At 36.8% G+C, this 22301-nt stretch overlaps 1 protein-coding gene across 1 annotated transcript; it reads right to left on the reverse strand.

Moving 5' to 3' along the window:
* Window positions 1-996: 996 nt before the first annotated feature.
* si:ch211-117c9.2 (solute carrier family 26 member 6) lies at window positions 997-20515 on the reverse strand. Its single transcript, XM_051662810.1, has 19 exons — window positions 20140-20515; window positions 18016-18155; window positions 17685-17795; window positions 17338-17510; window positions 17021-17185; window positions 14690-14842; window positions 14478-14560; window positions 12804-12951; window positions 12514-12627; window positions 11195-11272; window positions 10808-10903; window positions 10611-10717; window positions 10447-10516; window positions 10278-10370; window positions 10054-10164; window positions 8487-8762; window positions 4301-4355; window positions 4004-4146; window positions 997-3919 (listed from the first exon to the last, which is right to left on the reverse strand). The coding sequence occupies exons 1-19, from the start codon at window positions 20289-20291 to the stop codon at window positions 3893-3895; spliced, it is 2295 nt and encodes a 764-aa protein (XP_051518770.1). The 5' UTR covers window positions 20292-20515; the 3' UTR covers window positions 997-3892.
* Between the last annotated feature and the right edge of the window lie 1786 nt (window positions 20516-22301).

Consider the following 22301-nt stretch of genomic DNA (forward strand, 5'->3'; position numbering starts at 1 on the left):
TGCCTCTTTAAACATGTCTTTTTCACAGCAATAGTAAATGGTTATTTATTATACCCCGCTTTTAAAGTATAATTACCATATCAATCCTGACTGTATATTCTATACACTCTCTGTTTAAACATTTATGTCATTTGCCCTGTAATGGTCACCTGCCATTTCTACATTCACTTTACAATGCACCATTTATATTTATATTATTTGTCATTTGCACTGGCTGTTTCTTAGCATCTGTTCCTCTTTATATTTGCACTTTCACCATTTAATAATATATTGCTATTTGCACTTCTAGTTAGTTTCATGTACTCTACACAATGACAAGAAAGATCCATCTAATCTAATAGTTGTTGGCAACACAAAACATCATAATAACAAAATACGCACACATAAGTCAACTTTTGATAAGCTGTGATAGCTGAGCTGACCCGGAGCACCTCTATATAGTGTACAAAGTACTGTCTAGGTTGACAGATCACTAGGTTTTGAAACACAGTCTGTGATTTGTTAGCTTTGGCATATAAGAAGTGCATTGATATGGTGCAACAGTTGTTTCAGGCAGGCTGTCTTGCCCCACTGACTTAAACTAAATAATTCAGGTCCTAACAATTCGTGTGAGGTCTGTGTGCAGGAATTTCATGAGGTCTAGAATGGGATTAGTGCTTTGCTGTAGACGTGTTTTGAGGGTTTTACAAAGTAAGTCTACTGAGATTAAGACTAAGTTGCCAAGAAAACCTTCTAACCTTCTGTGTAAGGTCAGTGTTGTTGCATTTACTGATTTGTTTTGAAAAAGAAACAGTTTAACAATTAAACCAGTTTAATTTTGCTGCATGAGCGAACAACATCAGACAAACGCAATTTCACTGTGTTCCTGTTGTATTGAAAGCCTTAGGAAAACTCAAATGTATCACACAAAATGTAATATGAAATATGCAATGGAAGTTTTTTTTTTTTTTTTTTTTTTTTTTAATACAAACACACACAGAGATGTACACCTAAAATCCCATTTACGTCATTATACATAAGAGCATCTTTTTCTTGAAAAGGCATTCCTTCTCAAAACAGTTGTAAATATAGGAAATATTCACACACTATTCACATAAAATAAAATGTATTGAATATACACATGCTTTTTCTTTTATTTTTTTCTTTCTTTCTTTTTTTTTATTTTTTTAAATGCAAATAATATTTCCAAAACACAAGGTGAGACGTAGACTGGACCTTGTCTTGACCTTGTCAAGGAGATCTTACCAGAACCATTGATGGGCCTGATGGGCCCCACTCAGTAGGTTTAACCAATGAAATAAACAGGACGTCAGATTCTCAGAGTATGTATTGACTAGTATGTAGAGTCAATTTATAAATCTGTTAATGAGCTCCTGTTTATCACTGTATACAGCACCTGGGACAGCAAGGCTGACCAAAAAAAAATATATATATTTTTGACAGTCATGAGTAACATTTTCAACATAGCACTCCAGGTAAACAACAGTTTAAAAACTTCTTAAAGGGTTAGTTTGCTCAAAAATGAAAATCCTCTCATGATTGACTCACCTTTAAGCCGTCCCAGACGTGTATGGCTTTCCTTCTTCAGCAGAACCGGAGTGAAGATGTTTATTAACACATTTGAGCTCTATTTTTTTTTTCAGTCGATCAATTAATGTCTTCTGAAGCAAACCAATAGGTTTGTGTAAAAAATAAATAGAAACTTTATAAATAAAAACTTTATTCACTTTTAAAAATTGCTTCCTGCCAGCAGTCAACGCATCAATGACGTAAGCGCAATGGTGCGTTGACATGAGAAGTCGGAAGCGTGTGCTTTGTACACAACAGAGGAACGAACGTCACACGAGACTTAGGTCATTTCAAACAGCAATACAGCGGTGGGCAGAAGCAACGATTTAAAGTTAAAAACGTTTTAATTATCAATTTGTTTCTAACACCAACCTATCGATTTACTTCAGAAGACATTCAATGATCAACTGAAGTCGTGTGGATTACTTTTATGCTGTCTAAATATGCCTTTTGGATCGTCAAATAGACAGCAATCTAATGGCACCCGTTTACTTGCATTGTATGGACAAACAGAGCTGACATATGCTTATAAAAATCTTCACTTCAGTTCTGCTGAAGAAGGAAAGTCATACACATCTGGGATGGCTTAAAGGTAAGTCAATCATGAGAGAATTATCATTTTTGGGTGAACTATTCCTTTAATTCCCAATAATAATTCTGCAATGAGGATTTTCCTCATTAATTTTTAACTAGCGCTGTCATTTTAACGCATTAATTCAGTGTGATTAATTATATAAAAAATAACATGTATAAAAAAATTAGAACATACCAAAATATAACTCCTGTTCCACTGTGAGTCTTTTCATTGCAGTCTCTAGGCACGATCATGATTTCATGCTCGATTACACTTTCTATAGTGCCATCTAGCGCTCTATGGCTGTGTCTCGTTTCAAAGGCTGCGTCCTCCGGAGGTCGCATTTGTCATCGAGGCCGCCTCGTTTCAGAAAAGCATGTAGGACACTTCGAATGTGACCTCCTTTCATGGGAATTCGGAGTATGCATGAGGTGTATCCTACGAGGGCACTCACAACCCACAATTCTTTGCTTCAACGGAAATGTCTAAAATAAATGACGCCAATTTGGCCGTAAATATGATGTTAAAACGCAAGGAATGTTAATTCCCAAGTTGAAGTACATCAGTAGATGGGTGCAGAGTATATAATATGTATAATTATATTAATATATAATTAAAATAAAGTATTAGATTTTCTTTTCTCTTTACATCATTATAACTCTCTTAAAATGTACCTCATGCATTTCCTTCCAGAGGGACTTTGTTCCCTTCTCACTCAAAGCGCTCGCACTTGTTAAAGAGTGACGTGCTGTCATAGCAACCATGTTACGTTCCGTTTCCGTTTGTCCTGCGAAGGCCGTCTCGTTTAAATGAGGCTTGTTTAAAGGAGGACACTCGGTATACTGCAGCCTTCAAAGGACACGTCCTAGCTAGCACGCAGCCTTCGAAACGAGACACAGGTTGTGCATGCATAAAGCACTAGAAAGTGTAATCGAGCTTGAAATCATGATCCTATGTGGCTAGAGACCTTTTAAGATGTACAGTGAAAAAGGAGTTATATTTTGGTCTGTTCTCACCCAAAACCAACTGGATCACTTCAGAAGACATTGATTAAACCACTGGAGTCTGATGGATTATTTTTATGCTGATTTCATCTTCAGATTTTAGAGTTCTGATCACTATTCACTTGCATTGAAAGGACCTACAGAGCTGAGATATTCTTCTAAAAATCTTCATTTGTGTTCTGCAGGAGAAAGAAAGTCATACACATCTGGGATGACATGAGGGTGAATAAATGATGAGAGAATTTTCCTTTTTGGGTGAACTATTCCTTTAACTCATCTGCCACAATAAATGTATTTTAATTATCTGAATTATTCTATTTATTACATATATTATAGCCTACTTATTTTTTTTAATAATTATTTAATAATTATATATTTAAATATTTTTATATAGGGGGCCTTTCTCTGCAAATATTTATATATGCGATTAATTTGATTACTTAATTTGAAGTAATTAATTCCATTAAAATTTGAATCAATTCATAGCCCTATTTGTAATTATTATTTGTAGAAATAATAATAATTTGTATATGCATTAACCAACTCATTTGAGTTCTCAAACTGTCACAACAGTTTCTAAAAATGTCTTTAGATGTTTTATTTGTGATCTGTTACTATCCAGTGACTGGTATAATCACAAGACAACAGTGACATAAGTTGTCATGGAAACACAGAGTCCTACATTGTGAATTGAGAAAAGAGAGACAGCATGGTCATGGAAGAAAGACAGGCTGACATCTGGTGGTTACAATCTTGTAACGCAGGGCATTTCCTGTTTCCAGAGCAACAGAAACAAATTAATGTGACAGGAAACTGAACAGAATGACATGACAAAACCATGTGATCAGAGCCTCACCAGTGCAAACTTAGAACTGGGCAGTTCTTTTCCAGACTGTGACAGACAGTGCAGCACAGCATCATGTATAGATGGGAAAAGTCGACCTTTGGTGACAGACTCTGAGAAGAAGTCCCCTCGCTCCAGCTGCTGCACTACACACACTGTGGACACGTACATCACACAATCACAACAAGCATGATATTTCTGATAACACATTATGATTATTTGCACTATTTTGTATTTTCCAAGTCTCTGATTTAGCATGCGAGTGATTGCGTTTTAATTAGGGGCGTGTATCTAAAATTTTTGACCCACCTTGACATCCAGCAATGTATACGGTGACATCCACCTCTGCAAAATCTCTAATTATCTAGAAGCAAGGTAATAAAACACAACAAATATTTTGTTTGTCTGTTAAAAACCAGAGATATTAAACACTGATCCACTTTGACAAAACATTAACAAACGTTTCTAAGAACTAAACTGTACCATATTATCGCACTGTGAATTTGGCAGGGACAAAAGTTCTGTTGTTGAAATTAGTCTATGCTTACCGAAAATCAAACCACTGCTCCCAGTGGCCGAAGCTGGAAGTGTTGTTGAGGTAAAATATCCACAGCGAAACCAAAAGCGAGTTGTATTTTTAGTTGTAAATGATGTGATATAGTCAACAGGAATGCATATTTTATTTACTCTACTCCCCAACCCAAACTTCAACCCAAAATCTAACCGTTATTGGAGTATAAATGTAATTTTAGAGCAGAAATGCAAACTCTAAATCACGCTCAATGTTATGTTAATGCGCTTACTTCCTCGTTTCCATGACCCCATTTCCATCTGGTATTACGATGCATCTCGGGTGATCCGGTCACATGTGGTCAGGTGAGACACATCACTGTTTACACCTGGTCACTTAAATGTGTCTCCTGTGACCACTTGTGTTCAGATTTGGAGGGGAGGGTCTCTGTTTCATGACGACATACATAAATCAATATGTAAGTGTGTTACTGCATGATAATAAAGCGCAACAAAGTCAGAAATGACAAAGAAAGTTAAAAAAAAAAAAAAAAAAAAAAGAAAAAACCTGTTTCTCCCAGATGGTGTTCAAATTGAATCTAAGCACAAACGCAACATATCAAGCAGAATTATCCGTTATTTTAGTGGATTACCTGTAATAAAGGAGCTTCAGGTGTTTGATCTGACTTGATATCAGACACATTAAAGAAGATCTGTGAAGCTCTCGTGATTGTGTATGCATCCGCTTTTTTAAAATGTTCTGGTCGGATGATTATTTCCGTTTAAAGCCGCTTGTAATCATCAAAGTTTAAATTCTTATTTTAGCGCTGTGGTTGATGGACAGGTGAGGGGTGGTGCTTCACTGCTGCCAGGATGTATACAGGACGGATTGGAGTTTACACCTAAAATGTTATGCGGTAACATGCATTTTTGACCACAATCGTATGTGGTTTTTGTGATCTGATCACAAACCACTTTAGACCCCCGTTTAGACCTGTATTTAGGGCTAACCACATGTGATTGGATCTCCCCAAAACACATCTTAATACCAGGTGGAATAGTGGTCCATGAGACCAGAACCCCTGTCTCGGAGGTTGCTCAAGAAACATGCTATAAGTAGCACTACTAAGAAAGGTGAACGCATCTGATAATATGCAAAAATGCCTAATGGGAAAAGGCACTTCTCAGTAATTTGGCAGATTGGGGGCAATTTCAAGGTATATGAACATTTGGAAACAGCATTTTGATTTTCTGCAATTCAAGCTTAAAGTACTACCTGTTTTCAGCGGGGGGCAGTAAGCGAAACTATAGCTGTATAGGCAATGCACAGCTGTACAGAGAACAAACCAAACTCAGGTTTGTTTGAGGCCAGCGAGAGCACAAGATGAAAACATGTTCTTGCGTTCAAACACAGCTGGACTGAGCGCAATTCCAAATGCAGAAATCTCGAGATGGTTTTTCTATGTTTAAAAACTGTGTTTACCTTCACATACGACCTAAAAACTCAAAGTGAGACACTCCAAAAGTGTCTGTCTGACGCATGTGTACATAGACGCATAGAAAAGCCCTTATAATAAATCTATCTCTGACAGATTGACAAATTAATTTGCTAAATGGATTGCTGTTGATCACTTTTTGTATTGTCTTATACAGTAAATATTTTACTCGTCTGCCACAATAATATAATGCATTTTAATTGTCTGGATTGTTATATTTATAATATACGTATATTATATTTATAATTACTAAAATGTAATTATTTATGGTTATTTAATTATTATATACTGAATTACTGTTATTTGGGGGCCTGTCTCTGCAAATATTTATATATACGATTATTTCAGTTAATAAATTAGCTTATCATGTAATTCATTTGATTAAAAATGTTAATCGCTAAATAATGTTATTATTTATAATAATGTCACGAATGCAAAATTCTTAAGGATCCTTATAGTAGATTTATGGGTTAAAATGTGACCCTTTGTGAGATGGACCCCCATTTTTATCCCTACCTCTCACCTTCCCCCAGCTTCAGCTTTCTTTCCACCATGACCCTTTGGCTACTGACTTAACATTTATGTACTCAATGTGATGACTTTGTTGGGCCTCATGTATTCAGATAGAAGACAAAGGCAGGCCTAACACAAGTCGTAAAACCTAACTCAGCTCCCACACATTCCATGTCGTAAATTTTACTGATAAAAATCACGCCAAAATCAAACAAAGGGAGTCCAAAACAGACTACAAATCCATGAAGCCTTGTTCACTAAAGGATCGAACTCTCAACTCCTATTGGATGAGGCACACAACAGAACGTCCCTCAAACATGACATCATCAGGAGTTGAAATACCTCTGAAATGCTTCCAGAATTTACTTCCAGCGACTCTGTTCACCGAATATAGATGTAGTTTTTTTTTTCTGCTCTCAGGTGCAATCTCGTGGCACAAGGAAGTAATGTCCGACTTGAAACTGTAGCCATACAATCTCCATCTCGTTGGACGAGTCGAGATTACTCTGTGTTCAACCAAACACTCTAACTGATCCGAAGGAGACCGCTGAGCAATCCGCATCTTCATCCGTTTGCCTACAGAAGTGAAGAGATTAAAGATTTCTCTTCCATCTTCAATCAAGTCGACATTTCTGAGTTCTCCGCCAGCCCGCCGAGAGTCAATAGCCGTACCGCCCGCCTACAATCAACAGCCATACCGCCCGCCGACAGAGCGAGGAAACGGCCTCCCGTCATCACCTGAACCTCAAGGAACCGGGTCAAAGTTAAAGGACGGAGGAAAACACATTCTACCTGTGTCCTCATGCGATTCAAGTAAGAGGTTTACATCTGGGCAGAGATAGAATATTATAGTGTGTCATTCTTGTGTTTCAAGGTTTTTGCTTGTACAGTTTACGGACCGCCATGTCCGCTCATTATTAATACTCAGGGTATTAATTATCACAAATGAGATTTGTTGTATTGTGGTCCAACCAAATTGGACTGTTGTGCAATTTCGCCATCGCGGGTGAGACAGCAAATGAGTTCATCCATTAAAGAGTCAAATAACGCGGGACTTTTACGAGCCGTCCACCAAACTGACAGCTGTTTTCTCTCCCACGATCGCGAAATCGGCTTTAGGGCTGTCACTTCTCTCTCTCTCTCTCTCTCTCTCTCTCTTAGTAATCTCTCTCTCTCTCTCTCTCTACACACACACACACACACACACACACACCTTATGTGTTATAGGATTATTTTATTTCCATATCTAATCATATCACTGTTTAGTTTGTAGTTGTAAGTCGGAAGTTTATTGACTGCATTGTATTAATTATTAATTGATATTACTGCATAAATAAACTTTTGTTTATATTACAAAGAGAAGTGTTTTGGTTTGTTTTGCATACGCCTGTGTCATGCTGACGGGATGTCAGTGCTCGGATTCAAACTTTCATTCATTGTTTTTTCCCGAAAATCGATATTCTTCGGATGCCTAAGAAAACAATCTAATATTGAGACTGTTTTACTATCTGGTTATTAGTCCCTGATTCCAGGGCGGTGCCCCGTCAATATTAATCCTTATTAATATTCTATTGATTTTTGATAATTGATAATTATCTTTGATGATTGTTGAATTTGAATGATCAATAAGCTAGTGTTAATTTTAATTAATGTTTCATCGACGTTAACAATTAACGATTATCTTTGATAATTGTTGATTTTAAAGGATTAAAAAAGCTAACATTGATTCTCATCAATGTTCTATTGATTTTAATAATTAATCATTATCTTTGATAATCATTAATTATTGCTAATAACCAAACTTGCTCCTAAACGTAGCACACTACATTTACTGGAGCCCCATATGAGGTTTTAATGAGTTAGATTCAATTGATTAACCTAAATATTAATTAATAACTACAGAAATAATTATTAATTATTTCTGATAGTAACACTGATCTAAACAACCAGTAAAGCCCTACAACTTTCTCTCTTACATCTTTCAGTGTTTTCAGGGTGACTGTGTCGATGAAGCTGACAGGAGTGAAGTCTAGGATGATGGAGTGTGTGTCTGTCTTCTTCTGCTCCTCCTTATCTTCTAGATCTGAGTCCTGCTCTGACTGGTAGCCCAAGTTGATGTTACCGTGGGTTACTGTTGCTATTCCGTTGTCAATGAAAATGTGTTTCTGGTTCGCTTTGTGGCAGTTCGCTGAGTCACTTACATTCTTCATGGAGATCACCATTCTGTTTGCTAACTCTCGCAGAACTCCAGTCTATAAACAAGATAGTTAACTGCTTAGTAACAAATCATTCTGAATGTTATGAACTTAAAAAGCGTTACATTGAATTTCATTTTCAGTATAGTTGGTCCCACACTCATAACCTGAAATCATCAACATTGTGGGTACCTCCCAGTGGTCACCACAATGAAAACATGTCTTAAGGAATAGTTCACTCAAAAATGAAACTTCTCTCATCATTTACTCACCCTCATGCCATCCCAGATGTGTATGACTTTCTTTCTTCTGATGAACACAAAGGAAGATTTTTAGAAGAATATTTCAGCTCTGTAGGTCCATACAATTCAAGTGAATGGTGGCCAGAACTTTGAAGGTCCAAAAAGCAGATAAAGGCAGCATAAAAGTAATCCATATGACTCCAGTGGTTGAATCCATATCTTCAGAAGTGATATAAGTGTGGGTGAGAAACAGATTACATTTAATTCCACTTTTACTCTAAATCTCCACTTTAATGTTACTTTCACATTCTTCCTCTTTTGTTTATGGCGATTTGCATTCTTCGTGCATATCGCCACTCACTGGGGAGGAGAATTTATAGTAAAAAAGGAAAAAGATCTGTTTCTCACCCACATCTATCATAAAGATATGGATTTAACCACTGGATTACTTTTATGCTGCCTTTATATACAGTGCTGAGATATTCTTTTAAAAATCTTAATTTGTGTTCTGCAGAAGCAAGTAAGTCATACACATCTGGGATGGCATGAGGGTGAGTAAATGATGAGAGAATTTTCATTAAAATCAATTGTGTATTTGTGTGTTTTTTTAACCTAGTTATTCTTTGGTGAAAAAAACTGTTGAAAAAATTTCTCAAAAGGAAAAAAACTGCAATGGCAAATAAATAAATAAATACATACTGTACATACATACATAAGCAATAAAAAAGAAATGGAACTGAAGCCTGTAGTCATTATAATTAGCTTGTGTTTGTGTGTTTGTGTCTGTGAGCAGGTTTAAGTGGTTTACGAGGACTTTTTTTTAGGTTACAAACTGGTAATTACAAGGGTATTATACTATAAATGTGGTTTATGAGGACATTTCTAGTGTCCCCATAATTCAAATCACTTAAAAAAACATACTAAACTATGTTTTAAAAATCATTATGTCTATGGAGAGTCCTCATAATGATAGCTGCACCAACATATGTGTGTGTGTGTGTGTGTGCGCTTGTCTGTATGCTCTGGTATTTGGACTGAAATCCTCTCTTGTTCTCTCACTCTCAGAACAGTTTCCAGAATTCCTCATTACAACATTCATCACTCACCTGCTTATCTTGTTCTTTCACTTGTCTCTTTTGTGCCATTTTCTCTGCATGTTTCTCCTCCTCTTTTTTTCTCTTTTTCAGCTTGAGCAGCTGTGCAACATTTATTCCACACTAGAAAGAAATGATAAGTGAAGACTTTGTTTGTTTCCTTGTAATTGTGTTTGCTGGTTTAATTTTTCAGTCCATTGTCGTGCATCTGTGCGTTCTATTGATGTCTATGGTACCTTCTCCAGTAGGGCCTCTTTATAGAGTCCAGCATTAGCATAGAAGATCATTGCAGAGGAACGGAATATAGTGAAACCAGGGATTTCTTTTGCCTGTCCATAAACACAAACATTAATTATATAAGCTCACAATGCATACATACTGACCCACAGACAAACATTGCCTCACCTCCTTATATGACTCTGTTTCTAAGTACAGTTCTGTGTCAGGCACCCTGCCTAGTAAAGAGTATCTTGGACTGGACAGACAAAAATGAAGGTTGTTAGATTAGTTAAATAACCAGCCATTGTATTTATGGACAAGTAAATACAGACTCTCTCACACGCACTCACCGCTGGGTCCTGAAGATCACAGTGAGAAGAGTGAAGCTGATAGAAGCTGCCAGACCCAGGTCCAGATTTAGCAGAACAGTACAGAGAAATGTCACCAGCCACACCAGCTAGTAGACATGCCACAAGAAAGAGAAAAAGTCAGGACACAGTGTAATACACAGGATACATCAATTTCAGTTTAGATAACCAGATCTCACCAGATCTATTTTGTTGTTCTTCCACAGAGCAGGAATATCTTGACACTGCATGAACATTCCTTTCAGATTCACAAACACAATGGTGGACAGCACTGCCTGATGACAAACACACACACACAGACACACACACACACAAACATACTGCTTACAAATCAAACTACAAACCTGGATTACATTAACCAAAAGGGAAAGTCAACGACAGGGAAAAATATAAAATTATACAAAAAATGCAAGACATGCCACCTCTGACACAAGATGGCTTTCGGTGAAGTGCAGGTTTGGAGTGAAGTCATGAATTATGTACATACTGTATAAGTTAACTTCAGTATTGAAACTGCTCCTCTTGATACATGTTTTGTCCAATGTTCATTTGCATAGATGACTTACTTTGGGCAGCTCCTCAAAAACTGGGCCAAGCTTCAAAACAGTGATGAGCACAATAACAGCAGATATCAATCCAGCAACCTAAAAGGCACAAACATATATCTGTGGTTATACATAATAGACAGAATTAGAGTGTTTTTGTTTTACCCTTAAATGCATGGGCGATTCGCCAAACATTATTACATTCTCATGTCTCGACCCGGCACTTATATTTATCACATATGGATCTACAAAATGCCCAAATAGTGTCAAATATTCAAAACATTTCCAAAACAATTAGAAAATAATAGAATACAACATTTTCTGATATATTTTGATGTATTATTTTTCATTTATCAAAGAGATGATGCAACAAATATAGAACAGAATTCATAACTTCCACACTGAAATTTCATGAGACGCAACTGGCTGTTAAACACATTTTGAGCTACACATAACACATAATGTACACACAAGCTACACATATGTAGTTTCTTAGGCACTTTTTGAGTCTAAATAGATGCAAAACTCAAATAATTTCAGTAGTACACTTAAATGACAATAGTCAAATCATACTGTTCATGTGTTACACTTGCTATAGTTTACTTCAACATTGCTTTTTCTTCAAATATCAATGTCAAATGTAAATCAAGTCACTCACTGACACATCAGCGCAACCTTGAGTAAGAAATTGCACATCTAATATTAATGTGGACACACATATGGAATACTGATAATTCACCATTGTCACACAGAAAATCAACATGTCTTTTGTATGAATATAGTACTTATTTGTCTTGTAATAAACAAAGAAATATACACTCACTGAGCACTTTATTAGGAGCACTATGGTCCTAATAAAGTGCCCGATGTGGTCTTCTGCTGTTGTAGCCCATCCGACTCAAGGATTTATTTAGCCCTTATGTTTGCCATTGTTCTGGGTCAGGTATTGTTTGTGTAGCGTCGTATCAAGTCAAGTCAAGTCAAGTTTAGTCTAGTATAGTCAAGTTCATGTTTATGTTTTGTTATGTTTCACGTTTGGAAGCCACTGTAAATAAACTGCACTTAGGTTCTTCACATCATCATCGTCTTCGTCTGCCTGTCATTGTTAGCGTTCGTTACACCCTATACACGTTTAGTAATTAATCAGTTTTATAACATATATTTTTTTGCAATTTTGCTATTCAAGAGAAAGATTGTGGAATACTAAAGGTATGGGCACAACTCCAAAAAATGGATGAGGTACAGGGAGTGAAATGAGGTCCTGGGTCACTAAAGAAGACCTGAGGTACGCATTAAAGGGTTAAATGTGCACATTTATTTTGTTAATTTGCATTTGTTACCTGCGTCTTTCCTCCAGAGCTCTCCTGGACAAGACTACGAGACATTGAGGAAGTGACGGAGTAGCACTGGAAGAATCCACCAATGGCATTACAGAGCCCCAACGCCACCAACTCCTACAGAAGCAAAAGGAGAGAGACTTTTTACAGACTTGACTGTACAGGCAAACCTTACCTCAACATATCTCCAATAGAATTTTCATATGATGAAATGTTAGCTACGTTATCGAGTTTGTAGGTAGGTGTCCATGTCAGTTTTGCTGAGCTAAGATTAGTTCAGGATATGTGTGTACCTGATTGCTGTCTACTTTATATCCATATTTGAGAGCAAAGGTCTTGCCCAGAGAAATGTTGATGGCATATCCCACCACAGCCACTGCAAAAGCATCTCCAACAACTGAGGAAAAGTAACACACCTCTGGAACTTGTGGTGGCAGCAGTCTAAGGAGGGGGTCAAAGTTTACAGATCAAAAATATATGTGAAATTGATCAGTCTTAGGATTGAACTGTGTCTTAGAAGTATAACAGGAACAAACTTTTTGCTGTTATTTATACTCTTTCCATAGTAAGGCTCTACAAGCCTGCTAAAGTACCATGTATATATATATATAAAACTAAAAAATTATCTGCCATGAAAAAGTATATGATTGTAAGTTAACCAACATATAGAAATTGCTCCATTCTTCTCATCACACACACAAAAAAAATGGTAACCTGCCATTCTTACCTCAAGGGTCTACTTCTAAATCATAAAAAATTACTTTCATTGCTGAAACCTAAATCTTCAGGTCGATTTAGTCATAGTAAGTAACATTTTTGACTTGAATATGATTTTTGCAGTGCACTGTGACTTTGAAGGTAAACTGTCACCAAATGGAAAATTAATAAATAATGACAATTTTTAAAAAGGTTTCTCAAACTCTCCCATCTGCCATTGGATAGTCAGACAGCCAGGTAGTCCCACCACAAACTCAAGCCCTTGATTGAGCCAACGTTGCTGTGTTGGGCTGTTTGGGATGCTCAAACAAACAGAGTAATGGCACCATAAAGCCACAGTGTTTACACTTTTCAGGGAAATCTAACAACAAATTGCAATCTTGCAGATGTCTCTGCATTATAAGCTGGAAATATTTTAAAATTGAAAATGTTACAAACAACAACGTACAGTAAGAAATGCACTGAATGGGGCAAAAGTCATTTCGGCCCACTAGCTCTTAAGTTGTGTGCGTCCTTTATTTGCTCAAGCAAGTAGGAGTCGAAGAATTCAGGTCCTCACAATTCTTTATAACGTGGAGGTTGTGAACCCTTGAACTTCATGAGGTCTGGAATGAGATCAGTTCTATGTTGTACATGTTGACTTGTTAAGTCAAGAAAACTTTCTAACCTCATGTGTGAAGCCAGTTTTGTTGCATTTAGGAATTATATTGTTTTGAAATGGAAACAGTTTGACTGCTGCATGAGTGAACAACATCAGACTAAACTCATTCCAATCCTGTTCTTTAAACATACTTGTACTGAGGGTTCTGATATACAGCATTCTCACTGTGTTCTTGGTATATCCAATGCCTTAGGAATAACTGAATGTATCATTCTAAATGTAATATAAATCTAACACACGCACACACACACACACACACACACACACACACGCGCATGCACACACTCATGTTGTGTTTTCATGTTTTATGAGGACTCTCCATAGACATAATGGTTTTTATACTGTACAAACTTTATATTCTATCCCCTAACCCTACCCTACCCCTAAACCTAACCCCCACGAAAAACTTTCTGCATTTTTAAATTTTCAAAAATTATAATTTAGTATGATTTATAAGCTGTTTTCCTCATGGGGACCAACTGATTGTCCCCACAACATCAAAAATTTCAGGTTTTACTATCCTTGTGCGGACATTTGGCCCCCACAACGTATGGAATACCTGGACACACACACACACACACACACTTACCCACTTGGAATATCTCCCACCACATCAACACCATTGACAGCTCTCAGATCAGTATAATGTGAAACAAGAGTCCCTGCAATAATCTGCAAATATACACACAAAGCTGTTTACAGTGCAGCTCTCTTTGCATACTACTAGTTTGAAATTTCGACTGGACAAAAACTGGCACATAATAAAATACAGAAACACACATCATCACATGGTGAACTTACCACCATCAGCTCTATGGGTATAGGGAGAAGTAATTTGTGACTGTAGCAGGAGTTTATCTCTTTCACAATGATCAGAGCTGTGAGAGCCACCAGACTGACCACCAGAGTGGGAATGTGTGTCTGTGGTAGTAAACTGCCCAGATCCACCAAAGTCTGACAAGAGAGTAATTCATTAATTCAATTAATGTGTATGTTAACATGTCTGAAATAATATTACTGTAGGGGGAGACACATTAATGGTCATTTATATGTATTAATGGTGAGGTATCTAAATTAAGTTCATTATAATCTCTCATTTAAAGGGATAATTCCCCAAAAATGAAAATTCTCTCATCATTTACTCACCCTCATGCCATCCCAGATGTGTATGTCATTCTCTCTTCTGTTGAACACTTTTAAGCTCGATTACACTTCCTACTGCTTGACGCATGTGCAGAGTGCTAGATGGTGCTATAGGACGTGTAATTGGGCTTGAAATCATGATCTCCAAGGAGACTGCTGATGTCAAAATTTTTGGTCTGTTCTCAACTAAAACCGAGTGGATCGCTTCAGAAGACATGGATTAAACCACTGGAGTCTTACAGATTACTTTTATGCTGTCTTTATTTGCTTCAAAGCTTATCTGCTTTTTTTTTTATTGACTTGCATTGTATGCACCTACATAGCTGTAATTATTCTAAAAATCTTTGTTTGTGTTCAGCAGCAGAAAGAACACCATACACATCCGGGATGGCATGAGGGTGAATAAATAATGAGAGAATTTTAATTCTTGGGTGAACTGCAGTATCCCTTTAAATGTCAGTCTGTTCATTATTCAAATGCATGGTATGTCTTAAGAAGACTTGGAATATGATGCACAAGTTGAATAGTTTACTTTTATGTATTGAAAATCAGCAAACGGAAAATCTTTTAAACATTTCCTTTTGTGTTATACAGGTTTATAATAGGGGATTTGGGACAAAAATGCCCCTGAATTTCAAAATGTGGGGGCAAAAAAAATGCCCCAGTTTCTGTTTTTTTCTTAATAACATCTGATATTGTTCTTAATATTTAAATCTAAAAGTAGCAATACACATTAGCACAAAATATTAATATTATTAAAGGGGTCATGTCATGAGGAATACAATTTTCCTTGATATTTTGACATATTTTAAAGAGGTCTTTCTACTATAAAAACATACTGTACATTTCAGAACTCAAATCTTAATCCCCAATTCAATAAAATAATTTGTTGAAACCAGCTGCAAAAATGCATTGTTCTCTACTTCCGTGACTACCGTGCATCTCTAGGGGGTGCATTCATTCATTATTGCGTCTACAGCAACAACATCAATGCCTACTTTACATCATCGCACCCTTGGACCCACCCACTGGCACTCATTCGGTAAACAGAGAGAGAACAGGACAGACAGGCCTACTGTGGCCTACTAACTATTCCTGAACACCAAAAGGGATCCATCTAGACTATGTTTAATTATTTTTGCATGTAAACATGCACTACACAGACATCTTTGACCGCTGTCATGTATCTCGCGCCACTTTTAAAACATGTGGTTTCAAGTTACAACTCTGAAAAGAAGACCTCATTCTGTTTCATTCTGCTGCTCTGGGTCTTGTTTTTTTTTCTAATCTGTGCTATTTTTAATTGTTGTACGTAAATATGTACTAGATGGAAGTCTCTGACTGTTCTGATGCATTTTCAGCAATGTGATACTGTAAATTACAGTATGTGCGTCTATTCACACTTCTATTATTTGGACTATGTATGTGTGTTGTTTCGGCTCATATAAGCATGGACTGTTTAAATATGTCTTTATTCAAGGGGCTACATGATGTTAGCCAATCAGAACAGTGGGCATTTACGTTTAAGTTTTAAGGAGGCGCTGAGGCCAAAACCGAGCGTTTCAGAGAAGAGGGCCAGAGACAGGGTGGAAAATGATCATATATTACTAAATTATGACTGTTTTGGTGCAAAAAAAAAACAAAAAAAAACTTTACTAATGTCACCAGTGGACCTCAGGGAAGATAATACAATTTCATTAAAAAAAAAAAAAAGAGTATGCCATGACCCCTTTAAATAAAAGTTTAGAAAAAAATGCCAAAAATGTATCCAAGGGACAATTTTTGCCCCTTAATAGAAAATGTAATTTCTGATCCTGGTTAGGAATGATATGAGGGCAGTGGCAGAGCCAGGATTTTTTCACAGGGGTGGCCGGGCAGGGGTCAGTGATAAGTTTGTGGTGGCCAACAAATTTTGTCAGACGGGACAGACTAAAACAATGGCTTCTGGTTTTTGCCAAATATTGAGGCACAGAATATATTGTGTCTTACATAAACCAGCTGCAGGGGTCCACTGAATCGTCTGGGTGAGACTCCAAACATGTATTTGAGCTGAGAGATGATCACATGAGTAGCTGCACCTGTCGTGTATCCCCGAATCAACGGCTCTGAGAGATACGTCACCACAAACCCGAACCTAACTAGACCCAACAAAACCTTCAGAAACAGACAAAATATGACATTTTCATAAACAAAGGACATTTTTAACAAAATGTTTATCTTAATAAAAACTAATGGTTCCTTTGCTTAACATTAATTCATTCATTTATATTTTTACACATGGTTTGCAAGTTAGTAAGTTGACTCACTTGAAAGACACCGCACAGCAAAGTCGTTGCTGCGGCCACTTTCACCCGTAGCTCATCTCGCGCCACCGTATCCGCGATGACCGATCCGTTCGTCCCATTGGTCAGAAAGCGATCATCAGGAACTAATCGCTCTGAGACGCCGCCGATCATTATGCTAATCACCGCAAAGGTACCTGCAAAGACATAAAAGCACTCCTGCAAACTGCAAAACCATCCGCACACTCAAACAAGGTGTTTATATGGTGAGGTATCACACTGTAAGATATTATTATTGTATAATGGTATAAAATATAAAACTGTAATAAAAATATTTGTTCATCTTTGTGTACTGTATTTCTGTCTCTCACCTACTGACACGTGTCTCGATGTGCCAAAGATGAAGTAAACGAGTACAGGATAAAAGGAGGTGTAGAGACCAAACACAGGTGGGACAGAAGCCAGCAGAGCATACGCCATACCTGAGAACACAAGCTTATATATAATACAGTATATTCCTTCAGAAACTTCCCTTTCACAGCTAGCTTTTACTCAATGTATATATAAGACAAGTAGATTGACTTAACCCTAAAATGCACCTTTTGACATTTTTATATTTTGTTTTAAACATTATTTAGCCTCTTATTTCTTCTGGAGACATCATCGGGGTTTCTTTGTGATTTGCACTAGTCATTAACTGACCCTGAGGCAGGTGCATGATTCCCACACTGACACCCGAAACCAGGTCACCAAGAGCATTTTCCTGGATGGAATACTGGGGAATCCAAGAGAGAACTGGAATCCATGTTAGAATCCAAATCTTCAACTGCCCCGCAGAGCATCTTGAGCAGAGAATGCAAGAATGAAGAAATTAAAAGATGTATTTACAGAGAATAATAATCAACAAAAGGAAAAGAGAAAAAGCATTTTAAAGCATCCTTGAGATTATTGGGCGATGTTTGGCAACAATAACCACAAGATTAGAACAGCAAACCGATACTACATTTCAACCAATGAAATGCTCAAGCTACTTCCGTTATCTACCTCTATGAAGGTCATGGAAGAAATGCAGTGCAACAGAATGTTTAAACAATTATTTTCCACTTGCTTCCTCTGTATTATGCAAGCTCACATACTAAATTGCATTGGTCAATAAATTATTATTATTATTATTATTATTATTAGGGATGTCCCGATACCAATTTTTTTTAGAACGAGCACAGATACTTCCTTTTCGTTACTCGCCGATTCCAATGCCGATACCTGTTTTTTTTTCCTGAATTACATATCAACAGTTTATTTCAATTTTATCATCAAAATGGTGTTTAAATAAATTAATTCATTGAAACATGAAAATCAAATGAACATCAAATGTTAATAGAACAATTAATATCCAACATAATACTCTATTATTTTTATCAAATGAAGTGCTTTTATACAGAACCTACACAATCCAAAATACAACATTTGAGTTATTTGTCAAATAAAGTGCTGCGTAACAGCAACACAGATGTGAGATATTGCTTAAATATGACACAATTACTATTGATTTATTATTATAATTGGTAGTAGTAGTATTACAGTAAAAATTATATAACTAAACAGTAGTGATACATTTCTGTCATACTTTTTTCCATTTAAATTTAGCTTTTATTTTGGCGGAAGCTTTTATTTTGAAACGCTTTCTGTTTCTGTGTTGTTTATGATGGTAGCTACTCACCTCTGGAAAAGCCAGTCCCTATGTGACTCAAATTGATTATTAAACCGCAAAAGGCTGCTTTTTAATTAAATAAATATGTAGTCTATTTATGCCTTGCGCCACAAAGTGAATTAGCGCTCTGCTCGCTGTCATCTGCTACAAACATAGTGTGCGATGCTCATTATGGTGTTTTCCATGTATGATTCAAGGAGCTCTAAAAGGTATGAGCACTGTGTGTCTTTATGTCAGCACAACACCAGCTCCACACATTCACAAGCACTTACATTTTAAGTGCGCAGCATGTGCAAACTATATGTTTAATTAAATAAATAATGAATAATAATCCTATTAGGACATAGCATGATTTTAATTTGTGCGCTGAATGTTTATGGAATGACATTTTTATGTCAGATGGTATCGTTTTTTGGTTTCTGAGCATTTGTATGAGCACAATTACATGAGCGCAGTATCGAACCCGATACAAGTATCGGAACATCCCTAATTATTTTTATTATTATTATTGTTTTATACATACGAATTACACATATTGTACATATTATATTATACATAAACTATAAATATTATTATTATTATTATTGTGTTTTTTATGATTTTGGATTTTTTGTAGAGTTTTTACCAGCACGAGAAACCTTATTTCAATAAATGGCAAATCCTCAATGCTATAGGATGAACAATTCAATGTAACATGCACAGATGAGTGCGCACGCCGCACGGACACACACACACACACACACACACATAAACACATACACACACTTACGCACAGGTAAGATACATTTTCTCCCACTTCTTATACAAAGATAGGAATGATGCATGTGAAAGTTTATCATCCAGCTGTCCTGCAATTTTAAGCACCTTTAACTTTTCACTTTTATATTGCTTTTGGTAATAGTACAGTATGTGCACTGCTCATAAAATACATACACTAAAAAAGCTGATTTTTATACTGAAAAGAGTGTTAAACATTAACAATTAGAAAACAATGCAATGCAAAAAGTTTTATTTTTCAATGTTAATTTGTGCAGATCTATCATGAATGTCACCAAAGGTTGATTGCACATTTTCCTTAGACATGTTTTCCTTATATACATGTTTTTGCATCTTACCTCATAGAGTCACGGATCTTTTCCTTTAAAGAGGGTGCTTTTATCTCATTCTGCCGTTGTGCTAATTCACCCAAACTTACTTCATCCAGGATGATCCTTTCCACACAGAATTTTTCTTCAGAGACACCCATACCTGCCTTTTTCATGTGCATGATATGTACCTTTCTGCCTAGGTTGGGGGGATTAAAGTTTTCAGCAGCCCACGTCAAACCCCTCACAGGGGGTAACGTATGGATAGTTCCCTCCAGAAAATATGTCCATGAAGATTCTCAGATTTTCACAGAGAATAATGAGTCCATTTATGGGTTTCTAAGCACAGATGATGGACAGATTAAGGAAGCATCTATAGGTCAAAGCATTCCAATGGGGAATTTCAACGTTTAGTTGTGTTTGAAGGAAAACCAGAAATGTCCAGAAAAGAAATGTTCTTGGGTCCTTATCAGAGTCTTAACGGGTCCATCCCCCACAACAAGTCCCACCACTCCCACACCAGTTCCATAAACATGAGCGTGCCAAATAGATCACACATCTGTAAATTAACACATGACACTTCACTCACAAACACATAGACTAAAAGAGTGTGTATATCCTACACTTTTAAATGTTTTGTTTTTAGCATCTTATCAATGTACACGTCAGAAAAATGTTGCCAATATTATCTCTTTGGCAAGTTCAGATTTGATTATCTGGATTCTTTCCGTTGTGGACTCTTTCCAAGACCAGCGGTGACATTCTGAATAATGACACTAGGCATTTCTAGTATTTTTGAAGACTGAAAGTGTCAGAAACTTTCCTTTCTGCTGTAATACAGGAACAAATGCCTGGCCAGATTATGCTGGGTAGTATTAGGCACACTGTCCAGCTGTTATATCATTTTTGTCATCATCTGACAGTTTACTGTTAGTTGATATTGAGCTCCAGCTGAGAGGCCCACAGTGGCCCAACGTCAGGAAACAAGTGACATCTGAAATGGCAGATATCAATTTCATATAGACCAACGTACAGCGCTTGAATGTGTGCCAGCGACTATTGCCGCAGTGACATCCCTAATACCTATTTTCAGTGCTGAGATAAGAAAATGTACCTAGTAATCAAGAGCCAATTAATAAATAGTTCTGTAGGGAGCACAGTCAACAGACATGGTTATTATCAAAGCAGTCCATGAGTACTGTAGTCCACAGTCTAGGTAATTAATGGGAAACACTGACTTCTGGATAAACTCTCAAAAATTGAGAGTTCATGACAAATTTGCCGCAAACTTGCCGCCACTGATAATTTGTTTGGTTGCTCCTTGAAACAACCACACCGTCTTTTTCCAGAGCAGCCTTTATTTCTCCTGAGGTTACCTTTTTCTTTGTATCCCGAACAATTTTTCTGCCAGTTGTGGCTGAAATCTTTCTTGGTCTACCTGACCTTGGCTTGGTATCAAGAGATCCCCGAATTTTCCACTTCTTAATAAGTGATTGAACAGTACTGACTGGCATTTTCAAGGCATTGGAAATATTTTTATATCCTTTTCCATCTTTATAAAGTTCCATTACCTTGTTACGCAGGTCTTTTGACAGTTCTTTTCTCCTCCCCATGGCTCAGTATCTAGCCTGCACAGTGCATCCACGTGAGAGCTAACAAACTCATTGACTATTTATACACAGACACTAATTGCAATTTAAAAAGCCACAAGTGTGGGAAATTAACCTTTAATTGCCATTTAAACCTGTGTGTGTCACCTTGTGTGTCTGTAACAAGGCCAAACATTCAAGGGTATGTAAACTTTTGATCAGGGCCATTTGGGTGATTTCTGTTATCATTATGATTTAAAAAAGAACCAAACAACTATGTGATAATAAATGGTTTCATATGATCACTATCCTTAAATAAAAGACAGTTTTTTTTTGCATGATTAGTCATATTTTCAAAATCAGTGCCAAAATTTTACAGTTTCTGCCAGGGTATGCAAACTTTTGAGCACAACTGTATCTGTGGCCTTGTTATCCTGAGATTGGGAGGGGAATACATTTTCAGCAGGTTTAATAATGACATTGCCTAATTTATATGCCCCTCTGATAAATCCATCCTACTGAAGATAGTCAAATGCTTTTATAGGGCACAGCCTCCATAGCTAGAAATATCACCAGCAAAAATGTGATGTCTCTGTGGGCTTG

This window comes from Myxocyprinus asiaticus, chromosome 29, assembly GCF_019703515.2.
Source record: "Myxocyprinus asiaticus isolate MX2 ecotype Aquarium Trade chromosome 29, UBuf_Myxa_2, whole genome shotgun sequence".
Taxonomy (NCBI): Eukaryota; Metazoa; Chordata; class Actinopteri; order Cypriniformes; family Catostomidae; genus Myxocyprinus; species Myxocyprinus asiaticus.

Excerpts from the sequence above, each read along its gene's own strand:
- si:ch211-117c9.2 (XM_051662810.1), bottom strand. The coding sequence starts at position 20,291 with ATGCACATGAAAAAGGCAGGTATGGGTGTCTCTGAAGAAAAATTCTGT. Across the intron at positions 11,273-12,513 it reads GCTCTGGAGGAAAGACGCAG|GTTGCTGGATTGATATCTGC; the intron begins GTAACAAATGCA and ends TGTGCCTTTTAG. Across the intron at positions 10,517-10,610 it reads GTGATCTTCAGGACCCAGCG|TCCAAGATACTCTTTACTAG; the intron begins GTGAGTGCGTGT and ends TTGTCTGTCCAG.